The sequence below is a fragment of the Amia ocellicauda genome, chromosome 5, assembly GCF_036373705.1.
Source record: "Amia ocellicauda isolate fAmiCal2 chromosome 5, fAmiCal2.hap1, whole genome shotgun sequence".
Lineage (NCBI taxonomy): Eukaryota > Metazoa > Chordata > Actinopteri > Amiiformes > Amiidae > Amia > Amia ocellicauda.
The window spans coordinates 48056882-48083171 of record NC_089854.1 but is presented as its reverse complement, the minus strand read 5'-3'; the positions used below and the strand labels follow the sequence as shown (position 1 = coordinate 48083171).

The window sequence follows — 26290 nt, the reverse complement described above, 5'->3', positions numbered from 1 at the left end:
CACATCATGCTCTTTCAATAACAGTAAAGCCAACCACTTAAAAAGTTTAAATTAGAACAGATGCATCTACGACTGAGAACAGGATGCACTGCATTACACAGAGTGGAAAGGGTGGAACAATATGTTCCAGTCATGTGTTGCAATTGAAGATAACTGACAGACTGACATACGTACAAACACACACACACACACATAAAAACACGCACTAAACATAGATAAGCACTGATTCAATCGGAGACCCATATAAAAGCACTCTCATACACACCACTATCACCCCAACACAGAGTCAAGGTCACCTCAGCAAATTAGCACAGCCTGCAGATGAGTTTAATTAGGCAAGCGCTAACCACGGGCTGCTAATGACTGAGGATCCCAGACGGCCTGTTCATTAGACACTGGGGGGGTGGCTCTCCCCACAGTGGCTGTCGCTGCGCAGATGTGTGTGCGTGTGTACGTGCGTGCGTGCCCGTTTCATGCAGCTCCGTTTCTGCATATTTTTGTGTGTGTGTTTATTTGTGCCATTGAATGTCAATGTTAATTTGATTGAGGTTGTAGAAACCCCAAAAGGGATTAATAAAGTCAAACCTCACAGCCCTACAGAGCATACCAGCAACTAGACAAAGCGCATGCACACACATACTGCCCTAAGAGAGGGAGGGAAGGAAAGTGTGTGAGAGGGACAAAGACACAGAAAGAGACCGAGCAACAGAGATGGAAAGAGACAGGAACTGAGAGAGTGAGAGATAGAGGGAGACTGAGATGGAAAGAAACAGACTGTCCTCTCAGTGCTGAATCAGTATGTCCATGCTGTTCTTAGGGAAAATTGCTCGTCTCTTCAATATCCGGTAATCTGATCAGCCACAAACGAGCTGCATAATTAGACGAATAACAAGCATTAATGAATTAACCTGTTTTACAAGCTGTTCACTCTGCAGTCATCAGCACAGAGGAAAAAGTGTTTAGTGCCCTGCCGTGGAGAGACACAAACACTGTAGACATGTTCAATATTCACGTTTGATGTTACATCCGTTTCTTATTTGCATATGTACATGTATATATACACAGTATAATACAGTACAGTATAGTGCAATGCAATAAAGGACAATACAAGATATTACAGAATAGTACAGAACAGTGCAAGACAAAGCCTAATGTACTCGAAACATCTGATTAATAACCCTTAAAACCTGCACTGGGCCTTCTGTGGAGCCCTATTAAATCACTCACACAGGCAGGGAGTGGAGGAGAAGGAGAATTACAGGAGAGCTGGGGAGAGAATGAGTAGGAGTGTGAGTGGTAGAGTGAGGGCAGGTGCTGCAAGAGGAACACTTCAGCTAGGCTTTGTACTTTTGTACTGTGCACCACTACAGGTAGGGAAATAGTCCCCCAGCCCACCTCCCATATGTGCAGCCCTGACCTGGCCCTGCCCTGGCAGAGACCCCAGAGACCTCCCGCCACCAGCCTTTGCGACTGATTGATGGCTGGTTGTCCACAGTGATGCAGAGAGACCAGCCAAGCCTGAACTTCCACACATCTGCGTTCCCCCAGTTATACACACGGATAGAGATCTACACTTTAATGCAGACAGACCTAATGCACACCTGGAATCTCAAAAGATCTGAAACTCTCACTGAATATAGGCATGTGAACTTGATTAAAATGCAGATACCTGACACCGTTAACAAAAACCTGGATAAATATTAAATTTATCAAATGATTTCTGAAAATCATTCAGCCGAATCTGAAAAAAGAAATCACCTGAAAATCAGAACCCCTAACAGTTATGCAGTGTTGTGTACAATCATATTGTACTGCACTGTACTACAATGTATTGCATACAGTTGTAATACATTGCACTACACTGTATTATATTGCATTGTGCTCTATCACACTCTTGCCAAGCCCCTGAAACACAAACATAAATAACTGAGCAAATTAATATGAGACTCTTCAGCTTCAGAGAGTCCCCCGCCACCCGTCTCCCAAATCTCCCAGCAGATCCAAGGTAATTGGACTTCATCAGGGTTAGCTCGGCACTACGGTAATGGCGGTGGGGGGGGATATATTTTATTGCCATAAGATGAGCAGTATGATAAAGTTAGTCACATTACAGCAGTGTGACCCTCAGCAACTTCCCCTCTGTTCACACACACATATATACAGGCACACACAGTCTACACATATATGTCAATACAAAATGAACACATGCTCAGTCAATCACTAAAAACACACACAACTATACAAATACACACGCAGATATTCAGTAAAAAAAGATAGGTAGGAAAGGGACAGAATCAAGCTCTATGGCATCAACTCAACTCGCCGTGTTTGGAGGAGGAGGAATGCTGCCTATGACCCCAAGAACACCATCCCCACCGTCAAACAGGTGGAAACATGCTTTGGGGGTGTTTTTCTGCTAAGGGGACAGGACAACTGCACCGCATCAAAGGGACGATGGATGGGGCCATGTACTGTCAAATCTTGGGTAAGAACCTCCTTCCCTCAGCCAGGGCATTGAAAATGGGTCGTGGATAGGTATTCCAGCATGACAATGACTCAAAATACACAGCCAAGGCAACAAAGGAGTGGCTCAAGAAGAAGCACATTAAGGTCCTGGAGTGGCTTAGCCAGTCTCCATACCTTAATCCCATAGAAAATCTGTGGAGGGAGCTGAAGGTTCGAGTTGCCAAACGTCAGCCTCGAAACCTTAATGACTTGGAGAGGATCTGCAAAGAGGAGTGGGACAAAATCCCTCCTGAGATGTGTGCAAACCTGGTGGCCAACTACAAGAAACATCTGACCTCTGTGATTGCCAACAAGGGTTTTGCCACCAAGTACTAAGGGGTCAAATACTTACTTCCCTCATTAACATGCAAATCAATTCATAACTTCTTTGAAATGCGTTTTTCTGTATTTTTTTGTTGTTATTCTGTCTCTCACCGTTAAAATACACCTACCATTAAAATTATAGACTGATCATTGCCCACTGACAAAGAAAACGTACAAAATCAGCAGGGGATCAAATATTTTTTTCCCCTCATTGTATATATCACTCTATCTGCAGCTCTTCTGCTCCCATGTCTTCGTTCCAATAATGTTCAGTGGGTGTGCAGTGTGATTGCTATGGGTTTCCTGTGTTGTGTGTGCCTTGAGTTCAGTGTGAGTGCTTACTGTCAAGTGTCTCATGTACGTTGTATCTTGGGTACGCTGTGTTTTCAGTGTATCCTATGTTCAGTGCGTTGTGTGACTGTGTTCTCCAACATATGTGGGAAAAAGGGCAGTATGTCCTGCTGAAGTTTAGCACTTCCATGCACCAGGATGACTGCAGATGTATATTTCATGCAGAATATAAAAAATTTAAGGGCTCTGTTCTCTTTCCTTACTCTGAAAGTTAAAAAAAAAAAAAAAAAAACATCACTCAATAATGTATGAGGAGAGCATCAGTCTGACAGGAGAGGCAGAGACTGAATTGTGATGAGAGACTATGGGAGAGAGTGAGGGAAAGAGAGGAGAGAGGGAGAGTGGTCATGTTTGGCTAAAAGACTGGGAGTGTAGGAGATTGAAGGAGTGAGCATGAGAGGGAGAGCAGCAGAAAGTAAGCGGTATGGACTAGTGCTTATAACTGATGGACTGGTAAGGAGAGAGTGGAGGAGGGAAGCAGTGTGCACAGTTGTGGTCAGAACTGTAGCACCAGTGCACTGTAGTCCACATTATGGGACTCCAGAGTGCTTGTGAAGCTGTGACTATGCCTCCCTGACTAATGTAGCAGGAACTGGAACAAGTAGGAGGCATTTCAATCACTCTGTCTCTCTCTGTGTCAGGAGCTGGTTTGTATGTGGGTTACAAGTGTACACACAGCTGGTGGGCAAAGTGGCTCAGTGTCCTGTGGACACAGACAGTCACGCACTGCACACACAGAGCAGGAATGCAGTGAAGTTATCTCCTTATACAAGGGCCTGATCCACACAGAGACACATTCCACTGCACTGCTGCACGGACAACCCCCTGGGTGTGTGTGACTCTCTATATGTGTATAAGTGTTCAGGACACTTGCACTACAGAACAAAAGCCAAGTTGCACACAGTGTTTAATAGGGTAGGAAAGACTATATGTATGGTATACAGTACAGTAAAGTATAACACAGTAGAGAATGAATATTGTATGATATTAGTATAGTACATTCCAGTATAGTAGTACACATTCAATATGTATGAATCTAAAAACATACATATGCCTACAGACCATTACCAAACCATTTTTGCTATTCCAACAGTATACAGGAGCAGGCAATCTCTGCCTATAGCCTGGAGCACACTGCCACCTAGTGCCCAATCCTCATCCAAAACCCACCCAAGACACAGATTGTAAAGTAAATGCACTTATTTCAATTTTGGTTTCAACCAAAAGGCTGTACCCCCTCTTCGCCACTCTAATGCTGTATATTGCTACTCCCTTCCTGGGCTGTTTGGTTGTGGACACCCTTGTGCCTGGAAAGCCACAGTCCTTCCTGCAGGTTATATAAGCATCTCCAAATCATCAGTCACCGACTACCTTAAAACAAGATAGGTAATCGTGACTAATTATGCCCAATAAGTTAAGCAAGTAAATAATGGTTTGGTCAGCAGGGTAAGTGTAAAGCAGTAATGGGCAAACCTGGTCCTGCAGGCGTCAGTTTTTACTTTACCTTTACCTTCCCACACGACTGTGATCATAACCTCAGCAGGTTCAATTTAGCAAATAAATAAATGGTTCAATTAAGTGAATGAGAGCTGAGGTGTGAGAAAAGAAAACAAAACCAGGGCTCCCCAGCATTGCTGTAATGTAACTGTACGCCCTCTTGCTGTCTGAGGCCTCCCCAGTGGGATTGTTTACTTGCACAAAAATCCTGTTGTAGAAAAGAGTAATGGTGTCTTCAGAGTTTATCCTGCAGCGTGGACACTAACACTTCATGTTGCCTATGGAAACCAATTACTATCAAGGAGTAAGACCATGAAACGCTAACATTCGTGGACTTTAATGACCAGTCGAGTTGCCGTGGAGATTTTTAGTTTTTCTGCTAACCAGGAAGTCATGACAATAGATCCTGAAAAACTGAAGGAGCATAAATAACTGGGTTTTGACATCAGCCATTATTTGTTAAGTTAAAGTTAATTATATGAAAGCATCTTACTTATAAACTACAGCAACATAAAAACACATACAATGATTTTAGAAATGAAAATACTTTTCAAGTTATCACAGTACATGTTTTAAGATTAAGTAGCTAGCGAGCCTTGTGTGGTGTAACATGCATTTCTTTACATGACTAGTGACTTAAAATAAATAAATAAAAACAATGTTGCAAAAACACTACATGTGGGCCCCTTCATAATCGGGCAATTCCCTTACACTTGTACAATTTCATGTAAATTATCCAGAAGTATTCAGTAATCTCTAACTCTTTTAAAAAAAGTATTGGTAATCGAAATACTCATCCAACAGGAGTAACTGTAACCAAAATACCGTTATCAACATTCTGTAATCTGACTACATAAAGCTGTTACCTGTATACCGTTACTACTCAACCCTGCTTATTCATGCCTGTGACTAATTGAATTAACTTGTTACAAGGTATATTTATTGCATGTCTCAGGTCCATTACACCCTGATGAAGGCTTCTTAGCCAAAACATTGGGATTCGTCTTTTTTTGCCAAATAAAATGTATTTTAATCTTGAAGCGCTTGAAGAGTGTGCGTCTTTTTTTCCCTTTTCCATTGAGATTCAGTTGTGTTAGCTGTCACCTTTGCTACTCTTGGGTGTGCATCCTCTTCCAAATGTTCATAAGGGGTGACTAACCACCTTTTCCATTCTACTAAATGTATAACTATTCAGTTAGAAATACAGATAACTTCAAACAAAAGGTGTGTGTCTTAATTAGACAGGATGAGAAACCATCAGCCTACAATTATAAATTGTTTCAAAATACAGTTCTTTGAAGAGATTAATAGTTTTTTTCATTTTTTAATCAACTGCCTCCAAGAGCACATCCCCCAACCCCATTACATATCTAAAATAACAGACACATCATGAACACCACCAACCTTCCTGCCACTGCCAGCCCCTGTCCTATGTCTAGAGAGCATAGCATTCCCTCTCAGAAACCTCCCCTCATACAGACAATCACAATAGGCAGAGTTCAGGCTGGGTTTTATGCTATGTAAATATGTCTGTGTATAACTAATTCTATGGCTTTGTGCAAGCTTCAAGTGTGCCACACCATAACTATAAACCAGAGAGTGCGTGTTTGTGTGCATCTATGCTCTCCCAAATGTAGTATCTACTCTCTCCCTAGAAAGATGCATCTGCCACAGGCCTGCACTGACACAATGTGGAAAGATAGCTCAACTGCAACTGGCATTCCACACTGCTAGATTAAAGTCATTATTTCACCCGTTTAACAGCTGACAAGGTAGAAATAAAACAATTAGCTCAATTAATAGCTGGAAAGAAAACTAGCAGACACAGTGGTCCTCATGGACTAGTATTGGGAACACATACAGTGGCTCTCAAAAGTATTCGCCCCCCTTGGACTTTTCCACATTTCATTGTGTTACAACATGAAATCAGAATGGATTTAATCAGGAGTTTTTGCCACTGATCAACACAGAAAATGTCCAATAATGCGCAAATTGTTCTAAATTAATTACAAATACAAAACAGAACTTGAATGCATAAGTAATCACCCCCTTTGCTATGATGCACCCGATTGAGCTGTAGTGAAACCAATTGTCTTTAGAAGTCATGTAATTTGTTGAATGGAGTCCTCCTCCAATTGCAATTCAGGTGTTTTCACATTATTTCAGGTTAAATACATCTCTGGGAGGTCCCACAGTTGATTAATACAATTCCTAACAAAAACTACATCATGAAGACGAAGGAACATTCAACACAAATCCAGAATAAGGTTCTTCAAAAGCACCAATCAGGGGTAGATTATAAGAACATTTCCAAGGCATTGAATATCCCCTGGAGCACAGTAAAGTCCATTATTAAGAAATTGAGGGAATATGGCACAACTGTGAATCTGCCTAGATCAAGCTGTCCTCAAAAACTGAGTATCCGGGCAAGAAGGGCACTAGTCAGGGAGGCCACCAAGAGGCCTATGACAACTCTAAAGGAGTTACAGTCTTCCACGGCTGAGCTGGAAGACAATGTGCAAACTGCAACAATAGCCCGGGTACTTCAAAAAAAGTGGCCTTTATGGGAGAGAAAAAAACTCTAGCCGAAATTTGATGTGAGTTTGCCAGAAGGCCTGTGGGTAGACTCAGAGAACAAGTGGAGGAAGATTCTATGGTCTGATGAGAACACCCTATTGTGAAGCATAGTGTTGGCAGCATCATGCTATGAGAATGCATCTCTGCATCAGGGCCTGAAAACCTTGTAACGATAGAGGGCAAAATGGATGCAGCAAAGCACAGAGAAATCCTTGAATAAAACCTGCTGAAGTCTGCAAGAGACCTGGGACAATGACCCCAAACATATAGCCAAAGTCACACTGGAGTGGCTTAAAAACAAAAAAGTAAATGTCCTGGAGTGGCCCAGTCAAAGCCCAGATCTCGATCCAATTTAGAATATATGGAAAGAGTTGAAAATTGCTGTTCACCAAAGGTCCCCATACAACTTGATGGAGCTTGAGCAATTTTGCAAAGAAGAATGGGCAAAAATTGCTGTGTCCAGAGCTGGTAGCTTTTAGAGACTTATCCACATAGACTCATGGCTGTACTTTCTGCCAAAGGTGCCTCTAGCAAATATTGACTGAAGGAGGTGATTACTTATGCATTCAAGTATTTCCTGTTTTGTATTTGTAATTAATTTAGAACAATTTGCACATTATGTACATTTTCTGTGTTGATCAGTGGCAAAAACTCCTGATTAAATTCATTCTGATTTAATGTTGCAACACAATGAAATGTTGAAAAGTCCAAAGGGGGTGAATACTTTTGAGAGCCACTGTACTTTACTTAACTATCAATACACAAAAAAAAGCAAAGAAAAAAAAAAAAGAAGCAGAGATGAGGGGTCAAGGAATGTTAGGGGGAGCGAGCTGTTTTTTTGGGGGGGTGAGAGGGGTCCAGACTGACCTGTGAATAGACATTGGCGCTGGGGGCAACTCGGCTGTCCACTATGCTGTAGAAGATAGCTAGCAGGCGATCCAGAGGAAATGGCTTTGGACCCAAGAGGTGGTTACTAGTCTGACAGAGACAGATAAAAATACAGTGAGAGAGCAGATAGAACAGAGGCATGTGAATGGACAGAGAGAGACAAATAGACAAACATCACGAGCCTGACAGCCAGAGTGCAAGTGTATCTCAGTGTGTCAGTGTCTCAGAATGTCAGTCTCTCTCACTACACTGGTGTGTCTATGGAACTAGAGGATCAAGTAGTCTACTGCGGTTTTCACTCACCTTCTCGTGTTTCTTAAGGAAGTTGGTCTTTATTTTCCCATGGTGCTGCAGAGTAGAAAATAAAAAATACTAATAGTTCATAAGATAATAGCAAATGTGTGTCTTCACAGTAACATAGCGGAGGTCCAGGCTGGTTTGGACAGTCCCTTTCCTGCCTCCCCTACCCCCCTTACCTTGAGGAAGAAGCGGCGGTCAGTGCGTGCAGGGTTAAAGGAGGATAGATAGGCTGCAATTAGCAGGAACTTTGAGTAATAGGGCAGCTCCACATGAGCATGGGCTGACATGGCTAATACAGAGGAGAAAGAAGAAGAATTGTCATTTATTTCTCAACACAGCACCTTAAGACATACAACAGAACACAACCTGGACATTAAAACATAAATACAAAAAAATCTATAAAAAAATTACAGGATTACGAGCTAGGGTATAAAAGTATTTAAAATATATATTCTCTCCAGGGAAGGTCCGGACAGCTTCGAGTGGAGATTGAATCCTCGGGTGGTAGAGCAGAAGAGGCTGGGCCCACTCTACCAGGGCCCAATATACTTACAAGTGGTCAGTTTTTCAGCAAGACAAGGAGCAAAGAGAATTAGTGAAATTCACTCCTCGTCTGTGGATAAAACCTGGTTGATCTTCTCGGGAAGCAACAACAGAGTCACACTCATGACGAACCCGGCCTTCCTGCCCAAGGTTGTGTCGGCATTCCACATAAACCAACCTATTGTCCTGGAGTCTTTCCATCCCCCTCCACACTGCCCTGGAGGACTGCGCAGATCCGCAAATCCGACCAGCTGTTTGTCTGCTATGGTTCCACCACCAGAGGGCGGGTGGTTTCAAAACAGTGACTGGTGCACTGGGTGGAAGACGTGATCCAGCTCACCTATGAGACTGCTAATGTTCCCATGCCTGAACACATCTCAGTGCACTCAACTAGGGGACAAGCCACGTCATGGACTCTTTTTCACAATGCCACACTGTGCAATGCTGCGACCTGGTCCGGTCAACAGACCTTCACAAGGTTCTACCACCTCAACATGGTGGACCGGCTGAGCCCAAGCTTGGGCTCCCAGGTACTTCAACTGCTAGCTCTCAGGCGCCGTGAGGCTCTGCAATCCCCGTCCTTGTGGGTTTAGGCTTAGTCAGGTGTCAGGACTCTCAACAGCTCTGGTATAGTCTTCTCATTAGGTAATGGCTGTTTTTCTTTTTCAGGGAACTGGGGTTATGATAATAACCTATTGTTTTCTGTTAGAAATCACTACTTAAAGTAAGTCCACAATATATCATAAGCCGTGCTAAAAATAGTGCTATAATTAATAACAGATACTGTTCATATTCACTTACAAATTACATAAAGGCCCAATAGAGCTATTTTTAAATGATAAATAACAGATACAGTATTTATTCAGTTGAGCAGCTAAATAAAACATTATCACTTACGGTCTCTTTAATTTAAATCAAATACTTACCTATGGCAGTTTTAGTCTTTTCAACTCTTTTAATCTCACCCTTTATATAGATAATTCCATCTACATGCCTGTAAGCAGACTTTCTACAAAAAACTACCACTAAACAATCTAAAATGCCACCAAGGGAGGAATTGTAAGACATAATAAAGCCCTCAAAACTAGCTAGCCAAGGGCCACTGACTGTAAAACTCTAAATAAATGACGTAAACAGAGCTGAATCAATAGACCTAATGTTGTGAAATGTAATCTTATGCTTAGGTTTACGAGTACCTACTGGAACCTCCAGGTCAAAGCTAATGTCTACATGATCCAAAATGCCCAGTTCAAGGGCATGCAGGTCAATAACCGATTGACAAAAAAAAAAAAAAAAGTTTCTCTACCTGACATAAGGGATTTCTCTAAGGAAAGATACCCAGGAGGAGGAACCTGGTTCAGCCATTTGATGAAGCCAAGCTTAATTTCAACATTAAAAAAAATCTAAACCTCCCTCAGTAAATAATTAATAATCCAAAATTATGGTTCAGCCCACTGTAACTGCAGTATGCAAAGCACAAGCATGGAGATGAATAGTGAACTCAGCCAGTCAGGGTAGTTAACTAAAATCAGAAAAACAGGTACACAGAGGCAAGAGCAGCAGTAAAAAGGGCCAGGATGGAGAAAATTGATCCCTGCTGACTGGAATAGTCACCCTGAGCTTGGTAGCGAATAGCATACAAATATAAAAATCAAAGTGTGAAGGTAATTCAGTTCCTAATTCCTAATTTCATAGGTCACTAATGGGCTGGGCTGCAGTGATTATGCACAGAGTTCTGCGTTTGGAGCTTAGTGATGTCACACAGAAACACTCCAAGAATGTGCACCTCTGAATTTCAGTGCAGAACTGTGCATAACAGCGCACAACAGCACTTCATGAATGTGAACATGCATCTCTGAACTTCAGTGTATAACTGCGCTTCACGAATGTGACCATGCATGTCTGAATTTCTGTGCAGAACTGTGCTTCATGAACGCGACCACTTTACTCTTTCTGCGTGGCTCATATTACACCAAGTCTGCACTGTTTACACACCAATAGTCTTACGTCACCACTGTCAGCATTCTTCTTAAAGAGACAGATGCCTGTTAGTGAAATCAAATCGTCATTCACATTTTTTTTTTTTTTTTTATGCTGGTATAGTACCCCTTTTCAAAACTCTAGTACAGCAGTGCTTTTTCAGTATACTCCAAGATATTTGTGTTTAAAATCTGGTGCGAGTGAGTGAGTAGCTTTGATTGAGAGTGTATTAGAGAGTTGTGTGAGTAGATGTGTGTTGGTCTATACCTCTTGGGGTTTCTGCCTCTCCTTTCTCAACCTGCTGCTGCAGTTTCTCCCACTGTACACTGTGGGGAGACAGAGAAATGCATACAATATACACCGAGCAGTACTCTCAAATCACATAAAACACACCAGCAATACAAGCAGACATGCTTAAGGCAGTTATACGTATAGGGAATGATACATGAGAGATGGGAGACATAGGATCCTGACCTGGACACCTCCCTCAGGTATACAGACTGCATTGCTCTCTTAAGGTGGGGCTCAATATTCTTCCACAGCTTGTGAGTGTCACTCTCCTTTGCTGATATGGGCAGACAGTAACACACAGACAAATACAGAGAGAAACTGGTCAATCACATTCCCCGTCACTGAAAGAGAGACAGAAAGAGAGACTAATACTTACTTACCTTCCCCCTTCTCCAGAGGCTCAATGAACTTGGGAAAATTCAGCACTGCCTGTTTCTCAACAGACGGAAAAGGTAGAGAAAGAGAATCCATCAACAAAGTTGGCAGGCAGAGAAACAATGAAATACAGTCTTACCCAAATGAGAGAGTAACTGAGCTATTGGGGAAATGGATAAGACCAGGGTCCAGTTGCATAAAACTATATTAGACTAGTCTAATGCAAGTTAGTCAGTTGTATACAAATTAAGACTGACTGAGACATGGTCTATCTCCATTGAAACTGATGGCCTGAGTCTAGAGCGACACTTACTGTTAATAGTTAATTAGGTGAAGCCTCCCATTGGCTCTCCCATTGGCATTCCCGCCCACCGGCAATCCCCCAAAACATCGAGACCCGCCCCAAAGAGTTAAATAACCAACTTTACATTTTATCTATGTACTTCTGTAACTTCTAAACTGTAATAATGTTTTATGCCTGTTGTTAAATGTTGTACTGTATTTTTGCACTTTTGTTGTATCCTGTAAGTCGCCCTCGATAAAGGCACCTGCCAACAAATAATCATAATAAAATAACTAAGTTTTATGGAGCTCTTCCTGAAGTATGTGAATGTTTCCTCTTAAATTAGCATATTCTTCCATTGTTTCTGCCCGTCTTTTACAGAGCGCACACAAAGCCTGTTAATGCAGTTTACTCTTGTCTGCTTGTATTGCAAGTTTCAGAACATATACCCCAAATGATACATTCTAATGCATTATATTTCAATAACTAACCATAGCTTTTCAGTTAACTGGGATTGTGGCTGTATAAGAGAAGCGTATGCCATTTTTTTTTTTTTTTTTTTAGCGTCTTAATTCACAGAATGTGTCGCATGATTGACTAAGTAAGACGAGGCTGTTGTTTTATGAAATCGTTTTAACTGAGTTTCTATTGTTAGTATAATTATAATTAAGACAAAGGCTTTGTTTATGCAACCAGCCCCAAAACAAGAAGCTTGTGCAGCCATGCAGTGTCTCACCAGGTGACTCAGCTCACGCAAGTCCCTGCACACAGCGAAGAAGACTCCCAGCAGGACATTGATGTATGTACTATAGAGTTCAGGAGGATGGCTGGAAGGGGCAGCCTGCGACAGGATGTGTTGGAGTTCCGCTAGAAAATTGATAATTCACACTCTGAAAATCAGCAATGTTAAATTTTATAGATGAAGGGAGAAACCATCTTACGGTTACATTTAGGTTGTATTGCTTTGAGTAAATTATCAACATTTTGATTAGGTTAAGTGATTACATTAGGGTCACAAATGGGTATAGATTAGGGTCACAGCAGGTGCACAACAGTTGGACAGGAAATGACTAGGGCATACCCTTGTTGTAGTCTGGGAAGTGCAGGAGGAGTGGCTCAAAGCATCCAGTACTGGGTCTAAACTTCTCCCACACGATCTCACTGAGCAGTATCACTGTCACATTGTCCTCTACCTGAGAGGAACAGAGACACAGAGATGAACAAGAAAAGCAGATGCACAGAGACGCGTAGAGGGACACCAGTCAGAGATGTCTGTACCTCCTGCAGAGAACCTGGCACAGGATTGAATCTGCTACATTAATCTCGCAATAACTGCTCAACATTTTTGATTAATTTACAATTCATACAGCTTGAATGAATACTTGTTAGTAGGGATGCTCATTCTTTTTACAGCCGATCACTGATTTTCTGTCATTAGAATCGGCCGATACCAATGCCGATACTTATTTTTTTGTTCTGCAAGTCTTAACACTAAGCTCCTTTGTAACCAGTTATGTGCTATGCATAATGTTAGTGCTACCTTAGTTATTTTGAACTGTGGACCACAGGTGTCATTTAATTTTTTTATTGACAAAATTAAATGCAGTGGGTTTATGGATCATATGTAATCATTTTAAATTATGATTTTTACTAATAAAACAAAAGGTCCACATAAGGCTACATTACACATTAAATCAACAGTTGTAATTAAATTAAAGGTATAACAGAAATATTAAATTCAAATAAAAATAGCAAAGACATTAGCCCACAAAGAACATAAGCAATATGCAAGGTTACAACATGTACGCTAATCAATGAAGATTTACTAAACTTGTAGGCCTACACTAAATGTTTTCCCTATAGGGCTACATATCATGGCATAGAAGGCCTCTTCATCACACATTCAACCCACAACCCACAACCCACAACAGTAACTAAATTAAAGGTAGCCTATAATGGACTGTTCAAATTCAAAAAGCAAATTCAATGAACAGAAATACATCAGCCAACAAAGAACATAAGCAATATTGGGCAAGGTTAAATAGTGAATTTTGCAAGATGAAAGCTAATCAAGCTTAATAAATTAAGATTAATAAAAGGTGTAGGCCTACACTAAACCCTTTTCATGTAAGGCTACATATGATGGCACTGGGTATGTCGTTATCAGCAATTCAAACCACGTTTGTAATTAAATTAAACGTTGCCTACAACAGAAATGTGCATTCAAATTCAACAATTCAAAAGACAGCAGCCCACAAAGAAAACGCATTATTGGGTAAGTTAGGCTAGAGATTGGCCATCTATTTTTAACTTAGCATCAATGGCAGGTTCTTCTTAATGAATATGAGCATCTCTGCATGTTTTGAGGACAATGTGTTCCTTTTCTCATCCAGAATGTGTGCCGCTGTACTGAATAGACGTTCGCTGTCTACACTTGTACAAGGAGCGCAAAGGTAGATCCGATCTGCAGAGAAATGGCGTTTATTCATCCTACAAAAGACCAACGGCTCTGCAGTTCTGAGTTGCTCATTCAGATGGACATTTAGTTCCGACATCACATCATTTCATTCGCATTTTTTGCCGTTCTTTTCGCTCACAATTTGCTTGTGCATTGCCTGCAGAATACTTGTGCGTTGTGCTTTCGGCAAAGGCTTGGTTGCTTGCGATCTCATCAACCGTCGACCCCCCACGAGCAATGTCTTAGCACATGCCTTACAAACTGAATTTTTCATCTTTATCAGAAACATGATAAAACTGCCAGACCAGCGAGGAAATGCTGCAGTGTTATTGTAGGCTAGTATATTTGTCTCACTTTTTTTGCATAAAAAAAAAAAAAAGGTTGTTTTGATCCGTCACTGGAGCAACCACCGATAGTCATTTTAAATAGAAATCAATATATCGATATCAATCATCCCTAATTAGTGTGCATGTGAAAACATGCAGTCTTGTTCTCTTACAAAAGCTTTATTATTATTATTATTCCGTTCGTCCGGACTGCTACTCCTCATACAATTCTTAACGTACAGACAACAAACTTCACACAGAGGTTCATTATGATGCCGTTCAGGTTGCTTGTGCTTTTTGTGCGGCTGGGATCGATATTTATTGAGATATGATCGATTAAAAACCCCAAAAATCCCATTGGCTTGAATGGTGGAACGGATTCTCGCGAGATTTGTGGGATGCACATCCAGGGCACGAAGCTCCCGTTCCACCACATCCCAAAGATGCTCTATTGGGTTGAGATCTGGTGACTGTGGGGGCCAGTTTAGTACAGTGAACTCATTGTCATGTTCAAGAAACCAATTTGAAATGATTCGACCTTTGTGACATGGTGCATTATCCTGCTGGAAGTAGCCATCAGAGGATGGGTACATGGTGGTCATAAAGGGATGGACATGGTCAGAAACAATGCTCAGGTAGGCCGTGGCATTTAAACGATGCCCAATTGGCACTAAGGGGCCTAAAGTGTGCCAAGAAAACATCCCCCACACCATTACACCACCACCACCAGCCTGCACAGTGGTAACAAGGCATGATGGATCCATGTTCTCATTCTGTTTACGCCAAATTCTGACTCTACCATCTGAATGTCTCAACAGAAATCGAGACTCATCAGACCAGGCAACATTTTTCCAGTCTTCAACTGTCCAATTTTGGTGAGCTTGTGCAAATTGTAGCCTCTTTTTCCTATTTGTAGTGGAGATGAGTGGTACCCGGTGGGGTCTTCTGCTGTTGTAGCCCATCCGCCTCAAGGTTGTACGTGTTGTGGCTTCACAAATGCTTTGCTGCATACCTCGGTTGTAACGAGTGGTTATTTCAGTCAAAGTTGCTCTTCTATCAGCTTGAATCAGTCGGCCCATTCTCCTCTGACCTCTAGCATCAACAAGGCATTTTCGCCCACAGGACTGCCGCATACTGGATGTTTTTCCCTTTTCACACCATTCTTTGTAAACCCTAGAAATGGTTGTGCGTGAAAATCCCAGTAACTGAGCAGATTGTGAAATACTCAGACCGGCCCGTCTGGCACCAATAACCATGCCACGCTCAAAATTGCTTAAATCACCTTTCTTTCCCATTCAGACATTCAGTTTGGAGTTCAGGAGATTGTCTTGACCAGGACCACACCCCTAAATGCATTGAAGCAACTGCCATGTGATTGGTTGGTTAGATAATTGCATTAATGAGAAATTGAACAGGTGTTCCTAATAATCCTTTAGGTGAGTGTATAATACTTACACCAGTGCTACTACTAATAATAATTATACTACATTCAATGTGTGCATACGGGGCTTTAATACGGATTATTTGTCATGTTATTATTCCATATTATTCAGTCTTTTCACAACACTGCGCTACGAGCCGACATATCTCAGTTCCTTCCCTATAATACAGCATGTTCTCTGTGACTTTCCCAGTCTGCACTGCCTTGAAGTGCCAGTAATAGTAATGGTATTTTAAAGCACATTAAACGTGTTCTACATAGAGCACGTCTCCTCTGACAATTTCCACTCTATAAGTACCGACACTACGTGTTAATACATTTAAAACCAGTTTTACATACGTTTTTGTCATACTGACAAAGGCCCACTTATTATTATTATTATTATTATTAATAATAATAATAATAAATCATACTTTATATAGTGCCCCATAACATGTCACAATATCATTTTTTCATTGTCAATAATAATAAATGCAATCTAAACATATGACTGATAGTATACTGTAGTACAAATACTACAGTACTACAACAAATACTATGATAGTGTCTTATACTATAGTATACTGTATTACCTTGTGTATTACCTGCCTGGACTACTGCAACTCCCTCCTGGCCGGCCTGCCTGCATCTACTACCCACCCACTCCAGCTCATCCAGAACTCTGCGGCTCGTCTGGTATTCTCTCTGCCACGTTTTGCACACGCTACTCCACTGCTGCGCTCCCTCCACTGGCTCCCGATAGCGGCACACATTCAGTTCAAGACTTTGACCCTCACCTACCGCTGCCTTGACCACACTGCACCAAGCTACCTTCAGTCACTTGTCTCTCCATACATCCCCTCTAGACCACTGCGTTCCTCTAGTGCCAGAAGGCTAACTCTGCCTCCTCTCCACTCTCCTTCCTCCAGAGCCCGCTCCTTCTCATCCCTGGCCCCTAAATGGTGGAACTACCTTACCACCGAAGTCTAAGTCGAAGTACTAATACTAATACTTATATTAGTCCTCTATCCCTGCTAGATAGCACTTCATAGTTTTTATTATGCTTCTCATGTTCTTGATTGTTTTCCTCCTTGCTCCCTTTCCCGTAGCCCTTGTCTGTGACCCTACATCTTGACAGCACTTAGCTTTCATCGTCCAGGATGTAGGAAGTCACTTACTGTACTTGTGTAAATTGTAAATTGGAATTTGTAAAATGTATTTTGAATTGCTGTTTTACCCAAATTGAATTTACGCTTATGTTGTAAGTAGCCCTGGATACGGGCATCTGCCAAGAAATAAAAATAATAACAATAATAATAATAATAATATTATAGTAATAACTAAAGCAATACAACTCATACTGCATTATACTTTTTATACCATAAAACACTTATACTACAGTATACTATAGTAGCTTGTGATATACTATAGTACACTGTTATACTGTAGTATACTGAGACATACTATAGTGCACAATTGAGTACTGTAGTACCTTGTAATATACTACAGTTCTACAACACATACTATAGTACAGTGTTGTATACTATAGTATACTGAATTACTTTGTGATGTATTATCAATGTTACTAAAGTACAAAAAATACTATAATACATTGTTTTATACCATATTACACTTTTATACTATTCTATACTGTAGTATCTTGTACTTACTACACAACTTCATGTACAGTGAAACATACTGGCTGCTTATTATACAGAGACATACTTTCACATGCAGACAAAGTTTCTCCAGGAACTTTAGCATTCTAGTTGTTAGACTGAATTTGAACTAGTCACTCTTTTAGAATTTGTTTGGTATACATAGCGTGAAAATGGGTCTTACATTTTCAAAACATAGTCTTAAAAAGGTCTTTAATGTCCTCGTCCGAGACTTGCAACAACCATCACAAGCCAAGGTTTTAAATTTAGCAGTACTGTTCATGGGCTTACATCTAAAACCTGTGTAATGGTTATTGATTAACGTATGTTTAATACACTGTATGTGAGGTCTATTGTATATTTTGTTTGTGTAGATATTTGATAAAGTTTTGTGTACGTTTGGTTATCTGGTGTCTATAGGTGTACATGAACCCATACAAGATTTCACTATTTCAAACTAAGTTTTTTTTCCGACATCTGACCCTTCGCACTAGTACGTTTTCCAAAAAGCATGTGTAACCCAGGTTATTTTTACACTTTGTAGATAGTCCCTTATTAAGAATCCCTTAACACTTTTCGAGGGCAGTTACAATTTATTGGCGACCCTCTGAACCCGCAGCGTCGTTTTTTTTTTTTTTTTTTTTTTTTATCAGCCAGTTTAGTTTTTCCCTCTTCTTAACTTGAGTGGTGAATACATGACTGTCGCTGATTGTCTGAAAATAAATTATTAATAGATTTATTGTAACTAGCTACTAAAGCTTCCACAGTTAATTATCTGTGAAAAAGTGGTATTTTATTTTCGCTAGAAATATATATTTTTACCCTTTGTTTTCTACCATTAATAAGTTATACACTTAAGAATCTCGGTAAGTTTTGCTTTCCACTATTATCTGGTTATTGTTCGATGTAGACTATTTGATGTACTGTGAGTTAATTCATATGTTAAAACCAGTCGAGGTGTTTTTATATACATTATGAAACTTGAGTTGTAGTGTTATTTTTTTATTGAATTGAAAGTGAAGTAAGAAACAAACGGCGCTTTACTAGCTGATTTAAGGCGCTAGTCTGTGCATATACAGTAGGCGTCTTGTTTAAAGCAGCTCTAGCTCTTTGCATTAAGTTATACGTTTGGAGTTATTAATTAATAAAGGTGGATACTGATATTTGAATGTGGTATATATATAACACAGAGCAGGTAAAGCCATATATATTTATATAGAGAGAAAACCGTGTTTGTTTACATATTTATTTGTTTAGTGTGACTGATTTAGTGTAAGTAGTTAAAAGAAAAGCTGTTATAGTTGTGAAATTAAATGAATTGTACATTTTGTGCAGACTGGTTTTTTTGAGTACCCCTTCCTACTGGAACTATACAGCGATGCCTCTAGTCGTGTTGTCCACTACGTGCTGACCACCTACAGTCATTCTCTCACCGCTGGATGGACGATTGCCTGGTTGACCATCACCTGGTACATCTTTCAGGGACAATTCAAAGAGATTTTTGTTGCTACTTTATTTATTTTTTAAATGAGATCCATTATTATTATTATTATTATCATCATCATCATCATTATTATTGTTGTTGTTATTATTTTACATACTGGCCCGTAGGTTTATCTGTATATATGTGTTGAGCAATGAAATGTGATGAATCTTTTGTGAAATGTGGGTTTTAGAAATAGGAAAAGGAAATAATGAAATGAGAATTTATTTATTTGATGAACTGATCTAATGAAATGAGAATTTATTTATTTGATTAAATTATCTCTTTACATAAAGCAACCTGCAAAAATATATTGTATTAGTCTTCCTTGGGGTGGATGTAGTTTATCTCTGTTGATTGAGCCTACCAGTCTCTTTCGGACCCAGACCTAGACAAGTACCTCACCTTGCAGCCTTAAAGCAGTGGTGGGTTACACATGGTTAACTACATAACTCACCGGAGTTATTCCTCAAAACATGTTTCCAAAACAAAAATATATCCAGGGTAACTCTGCTAAGTAACTACTGCTAAGTAAAATAGTTAACTGATATTTATGTATATCGAAATATGACGTTTTTAAAGGCTTTCAAACACTTCACTCGTATCTTGCCTCAAGAGCAAAGAATCTGTGCCGACCACCACCAGTTTTTTTCTGAGAGCCTCCTCGCGGAGTCATGCGCCCCCCGGAGGAATCCACGAGAACTACAACTCTCCCGCTCTCAACACCCCAACATGAACTCCATCAAACCCATGTGGGTTACACAGTATTAAACAACAAGTCGCAAGGCACAAGACAATCCTTTGCCCTTGTTTGTGTTGTGTATATGTACTCGTATGTTACAGTATTGCTGGGTATAGGAAAATCTAAACGCTAAACAGCACAAAAAACTAATAAATATGAAACATGCAGAAATGTATAATTGGTACAGTCCACAGAAATTAAACATAAAAAACGAACAACTCTATGAACACTGACCGAAATTAAATGGAGAGGCTTGTGGTGTTAGGGCGAGTTGGGGAGCAAGGGAGTGAAACAGGGAGTCACTCGACATCCCCATGAGGGGAAGGAGGAGGTGAGCAAGCTGAGCGTCATGCCTGAGGTGATGATGCAACAAGGGACGGCAAAGGTGATGAGCTGCTGGACCTTTGCAATGCAGTTTTTGTTTTTGTGGACATGAAACTACAGAAGTGGATGGCTGGGATGAACTGTGTTGTTATTTTTTCCACAAACACTGGTGGACAATGCATACTAGAGGAGCAGGATATTGCTGGGTGCGAGTCTTTCTTTCGCTTGTGGCGAGAGTAGAATACAGGAAGGATAGAATCTCATTGGTGATTTTTGTTTCGTTGCGGAATTGTAAGTTTGTAAAATACCGTCTTCACTGTATCAAATTTTCATATATTGATTATTCGCATAAGGAGCAAAACCGGTCTGCATAACAATATGTTATTATCATAACCCCGGTTCCCTGAAAAAGAAAGATAGCCATTACTGAATAGGAAGAGTCTTCTGACCTGCTAATCGTTGAAAAATGTACCAAAGCTGCCCTGCTGGTAGGAGGAAGACCTGTCCCCGGCGTCTGTGAAAAGTCTCCTCCTGACTGCAGCTGCCTGCCATTTCTTCATCAGGAAGGTCGTCTGGCCGAGGAAACCCTGAAGGGTAATGGCTGTCTTTCTTTTTCAGGTTATTATCATAACCCCGGTTCCCTATCATTCCCTTTCAAATCGAAAGACAGCCATTACCAAATGGGAAGACGATACCAGAGCTGTCGCGAGTCCTGACACCATGGCACCAATCCCATCATGTCAAGCATAGGCATCATGGCACCTGAGGGCTAACTGTTTGAAGTACCTGGGTGCCCAAGTTTGGGTGCAGCCAGTCCGCCACATTGAGGCTGTAGAACCTGTTGAAGGTCTGTTGACCAAACCAGGTGGCAGCATTACACAAGTCTTCAAGTGTGGCACCGTGAAAGAGAGAGCGCACGACGTTGCTAGTCCCCTTGTTGAATGCGCTGATATGTGTTCAGGCATGGGAACTTCAGGCAATCTCATAGGTGAGCCGGATCGCTTCCACCACCCAGTGCACCAGTCGTTGTTTTGAAACCGCCCTCCCTCTGGTGGTGGAACCATAGCAGACAAAGAGCTGGCAGGGTTTGTGGCTGTGCGCAGTCCTCTGCATATAACACTACAAAACCAGTAGTGCCCATAGAACAGTGTGTGTGTAGTCTACGGTCCTTATCCGATATACACTCACCTAAAGGATTATTAGGAACACCTGTTCAATTTCTCATTAATGCAATTATCTAACCAACCAATCACATGGCAGTTGCTTCAATGCATTTAGGGGTGTGGTCCTGGTCAAGACAATCTCCTGAACTCCAAACTGAATGTCTGAATGGGAAAGAAAGGTGATTTAAGCAATTTTGAGCGTGGCATGGTTGTTGGTGCCAGACAGGCCGGTCTGAATATTTCACAATCTGCTCAGTTACTGGGATTTTCACGCACAACCATTTCTAGGGTTTACAAAGAATGGTGTGAAAAGGGAAAAACATCCAGTATGCGGCAGTCCTGTGGGCGAAAATGCCTTGTTGATGCTAGAGGTCAGAGGAGAATGGGCTGACTGATTCAAGCTGATAGAAGAGCAACTTTGACTGAAATAACCACTCGTTACAACCAAGGTATGCAGCAAAGCATTTGTGAAGCCACAACACGTACAACCTTGAGGCGGATGGGCTACAACAGCAGAAGACCCCACCGGGTACCACTCATCTCCACTACAAATAGGAAAAAGAGGCTACAATTTGCACAAGCTCACCAAAATTGGACAGTTGAAGACTGGAAAAATGTTGCCTGGTCTGATGAGTCTCGATTTCTGTTGAGACATTCAGATGGTAGAGTCAGAATTTGGCATAAACAGAATGAGAACATGGATCCATCATGCCTTGTTACCACTGTGCAGGCTGGTGGTGGTGGTGTAATGGTGTGGGGGATGTTTTCTTGGCACACTTTAGGCCCCTTAGTGCCAATTGGGCATCGTTTAAATGCCACGGCCTACCTGAGCATTGTTTCTGACCATGTCCATCCCTTTATGACCACCATGTACCCATCCTCTGATGGCTACTTCCAGCAGGATAATGCACCATGTCACAAAGGTCGAATAATTTCAAATTGGTTTCTTGAACATGACAATGAGTTCACTGTACTAAACTGGCCCCAGCAGTCACCAGATCTCAACCCAATAGAGCATCTTTGGGATGTGGTGGAACGGGAGCTTCGTGCCCTGGATGTGCATCCCACAAATCTCCATCAACTGCAAGATGCTATCCTATCAATATGGGCCAACATTTCTAAAGAATGCTTTCAGCACCTTGTTGAATCAATGCCACGTAGAATTAAGGCAGTTCTGAAGGCGAAAGGGGGTCAAACACAGTATTAGTATGGTGTTCCTAATAATCCTTTAGGCGAGTGTATGTTGAGGGGGATGGAAAGACTCCAGGACAAATCGATTGATTAATGTTGAATGCCGACAACCTTAGGTAGGAAGGCTGGGTTCATCCTCAGCTTGACTCTATCATTGCATCCTGAGAAGATCAGACAGGCTTTATCTACGGACAAAGCGTGAATTTCACTAATTCTCCTTGCCGACGTTATCGCTATAAGGAAAGCTGCCTTGAGCGAGAGAAAGCAGATCTCAGTTGTGGAAATGAGCTCAAAGGGAGCACCGCTAAGCCCTTGCAGAACTAATTCCAAGTCCCAGGCTGGAATTGTGTCCTTTACTGGTGGTCTCAAACGTCTTGCACCCTTCAGAAATTGGGTTGCCAGGAAATGGGCTACTGGGGAGACACTGTCAATCTTATCATGGCATGCTGAGATGGCAGCCAGATGTACCTTCAGTGAGGATGCAGATTTCCCATCTTCTAGCAGATGTTGCAGGACATGGGGCATGACACCGAATCCACATGTCTGGCTAGGCTTCACTGGTTTCAGCCACTGTCTGTTGGGTTGCTGGTAACTCCACTGGCGCTGTTGTGGCTGCCTTCTAGCATTCTGGAGATCCGCATATTTTGAAGCGGTCTCCTTTGCCTTAGCCGACCACTCAATCGAGAGGTCCACCGTCTCACCAAATGTCTGTTCGGGGGTGATAGGAGCATCGAGAAGCACCGCCTTCTCCATGTCCTGGAGCTTGGCCTGCATGAGCCAGAGATGGCGTCGGGCTGCTACCATGGCTGTGAGGGATTTCCCCATGGCTTTCTCTCCCTTATGCAGCAAATTCGTCATATATGCTGACACAAGCTTCTGCTCCTCCGCATCTCCCACAGAGTGTCGCTTCCTCATTCGTCCCACCAGGTGTCCCATGTAGAGGACTAGGATGGTCTGTGCATCGGCTGCCCGGATCTCTGAAGTTTCGGTGGAGTATGCTTTTTTGAGAATAGCGTTGATGGTCCTGCACTGTTGGTTAGAACAAAGAGGTTATTTGCCTAACAACGCATTAGCCTGTACTAGTCTAGCCACCGAGTTCTCCTTATTGGTGGGAAGAATCCCAGGAACATTTCATCTGCCTGCCTGGAAGTCGCAGAAGCAGATGCTGGCCGGTCCCAGGTGGACTGGACAATATCCACATAATCCTCAAAGAGGAGCAAGGCATCTGGAGCACCGACGAAATGCCCCTTTAAACTTCATCCTGGACAGCAAGAGGTCTGTCCTGATGTCCTCCTCATCCAGACCTTCAATATAGACAGACAGGGGTCGGAGGACTTCACCGAACCCCTTGCAGGAAATACTGTCTACCTCAATGCTTGACCTCAATGTACCGAACGGTTTAGACTCCTGCCAGCAGAGTTCTAGTCAATGTGGGGATTTCCCCAACCACGAGAAGCGGGTGGGATGGCCAGCCGACCGAAACCGCAGGAGACCGCTCCAGCCAGAGTAGCGTCGCTTTCTCACTACTTCTCCTTCCTTCACTCGAATCTGTAGGAAAAAATGGTATGGAAAGTAATGACCGCACAGCAGATTTGAATGGAGGGACCGAAGTCTGCTCCGAGCGAGACACCTGCTGTACACTAAACTCCAGAGAGACACTAAGCTCCAAGAGTAGTAGTTGATAAACCTCCGAAGACCACAAGTGGATAGTTATCCAGATAATAATAACAACTCCGAAGAGCAGGAGATCAAACGTCTCCAAATTTTAGTACGCACACAAGCGAAACGAAACTAAAAGCAGTATCACTGGCAAGGTGAAAGAAGAAATGGCAGGCAGCTGCAGTCAAGAGGAGACTTTTCACAGACGCCGGGGGCGGGTCTTCCTCCTGCCAGCAGGGCCCTTATAGGGCAGCTTTGGTACGTTTTCACAGATTGGCAGGTCAGAAGGCTCTTCCGATTTGGTAATGGTTGCCTTTCGATTTGAAAGTGAACTACATTTTGCAGTTTATTCAAAGCAATATAATACAATTTAAATTACAGTTTGTAAATGGTTTCATATTAAATTCCACCAGATTTGAAATTATAACTGACAAGTTGTTGCTGTGTAGTTGTGTGTTCACTGCAACATGGAACAAACTATTTATCAAAGATAAAAGGCTTACAGATTCCCCAATGATACTTCAAGGAGAGAATTGTGGATTGCCACTGTTAAACGGAAAGTTTGGGTGCCGACAGAAATTCAAGAATATGTAGCTTGCACTTCCTCACAGGTACAGAGCATCTGGAAAGTATTCACAGCGCTTCACTTTTTCCACATTTTGTTATGTTACAGCCTTATTCCAAAATGGATTAAATTCATTATTTTTCTCAAAATTCTACAAACAATACCCCACAATGACAACGTGAAAGAAGTTTGTTTGAAATCTTTGCAAATTTATTAAAAATAAAATACAAAAAAAGCACATATACATAAGTATTCACAGTCTTTGCTCAATACTTTGTTGAAGCACCTTTGGCACCAATTACAGCCTCAAGTGTTTTTGAGTATGATGCTACAGGCTTTGCACACCTATTTTTGGGCAGTTTCTCCCATTCCTCTTTGCAGTTTGGATGGGGAGCGTCGGTGCACAGCCATTTTCAGATCTCTCCAGAGATGTTCAATCGGGTTCAAGTCTGGGCTCTGGCTGGGCCACTCAAGGACATTCATAGAGTTGTCCTGTAGCCACTCCTTTGTTATCTTGGCTGTGTGCTTAGGGTCGTTGTCCGGTTGGAAGATGAACCTTCGCCCCAGTCTGAGGTCCAGAGCGCTCTGGAGCAGGTTTTCATCAAGGATGTCTCTGTACATTGCTGCATTCATCTTTCCCTCGATCCTGACTAGTCTCCCAGTTCCTGCCGCTGAAAAACATCCCCACAGCATGATGCTGCCACCACCATGCTTCACTGTAGGGATGGTATTGGCCAGGTGATGAGCAGTGCCTGGTTTCCTCCAGACATGAGTTCAATCTTTGTTTCATCAGGCCAGAGGATTTTGTTTCTCATGGTCTGAGAGTCCTTCAGGTGCCTTTTGTCAAACTCCAGGTTGGCTGTCATGTGCCTACTGAGGAGTGGCTTCCGTCTGGCCACTCTACCATACAGGCCTGATTGGTGGAGTGCTGCAGAGATGGTTGTTCTTCTGGAAGGTTCTCCTCTATCCACAGAGACACGCTGGAGCTCTGCCAGTGTGACTATCGGGTTCTTGGTCACCTCCCTGACTAAGGCCCTTCTCCCCATATCGCTCAGTTTGGCCGGGCGGCCAGCTCTAGGAAGAGTCCTGGTGGTTACAAACTTCTTCCATTTACGGATGATGGAGGCCACTGTGCTCATTGGGACCTTCAATGCTGCAGACATTTTTCTGTACCCTTCCCCAGATCTGTGCCTCGATACAATCCTGTCTCGGCGGTCTACAGACAATTCCTTGGACTTCATGGCTTGGTTTGTGCTCTGACATGCACTGTTAACTGTGGGACCTTATATAGACAGGTGTGTGCCTTTCCAAATCATGTCCAATCCACTGAATTTACCACAGGTGGAATCCAATCAAGTTGTAGAAACATCTCAAGGATGATCAGTGG

At 42.0% G+C, this 26290-nt stretch overlaps 1 protein-coding gene across 3 annotated transcripts in view; it reads right to left on the bottom strand.

Moving 5' to 3' along the window:
- Positions 1-26290, bottom strand: part of orc5 (origin recognition complex, subunit 5) — a 73936-nt gene that overhangs the window by 13128 nt on the left and 34518 nt on the right. For 2 of the 3 annotated variants that reach the window (XM_066705546.1, XM_066705545.1), the window contains exons 6-13: positions 12996-13107; positions 12651-12781; positions 11637-11685; positions 11440-11530; positions 11233-11291; positions 8619-8731; positions 8446-8490; positions 8122-8232 (exon numbers count right to left, since the gene is read on the bottom strand). In XM_066705546.1, the coding sequence (XP_066561643.1) occupies positions 8122-8232; positions 8446-8490; positions 8619-8731; positions 11233-11291; positions 11440-11530; positions 11637-11685; positions 12651-12781; positions 12996-13107 (711 nt within the window). The remainder of the gene's footprint in view (positions 1-8121; positions 8233-8445; positions 8491-8618; positions 8732-11232; positions 11292-11439; positions 11531-11636; positions 11686-12650; positions 12782-12995; positions 13108-26290) is intronic. The other variant, XM_066705547.1, reaches the window with a different exon arrangement.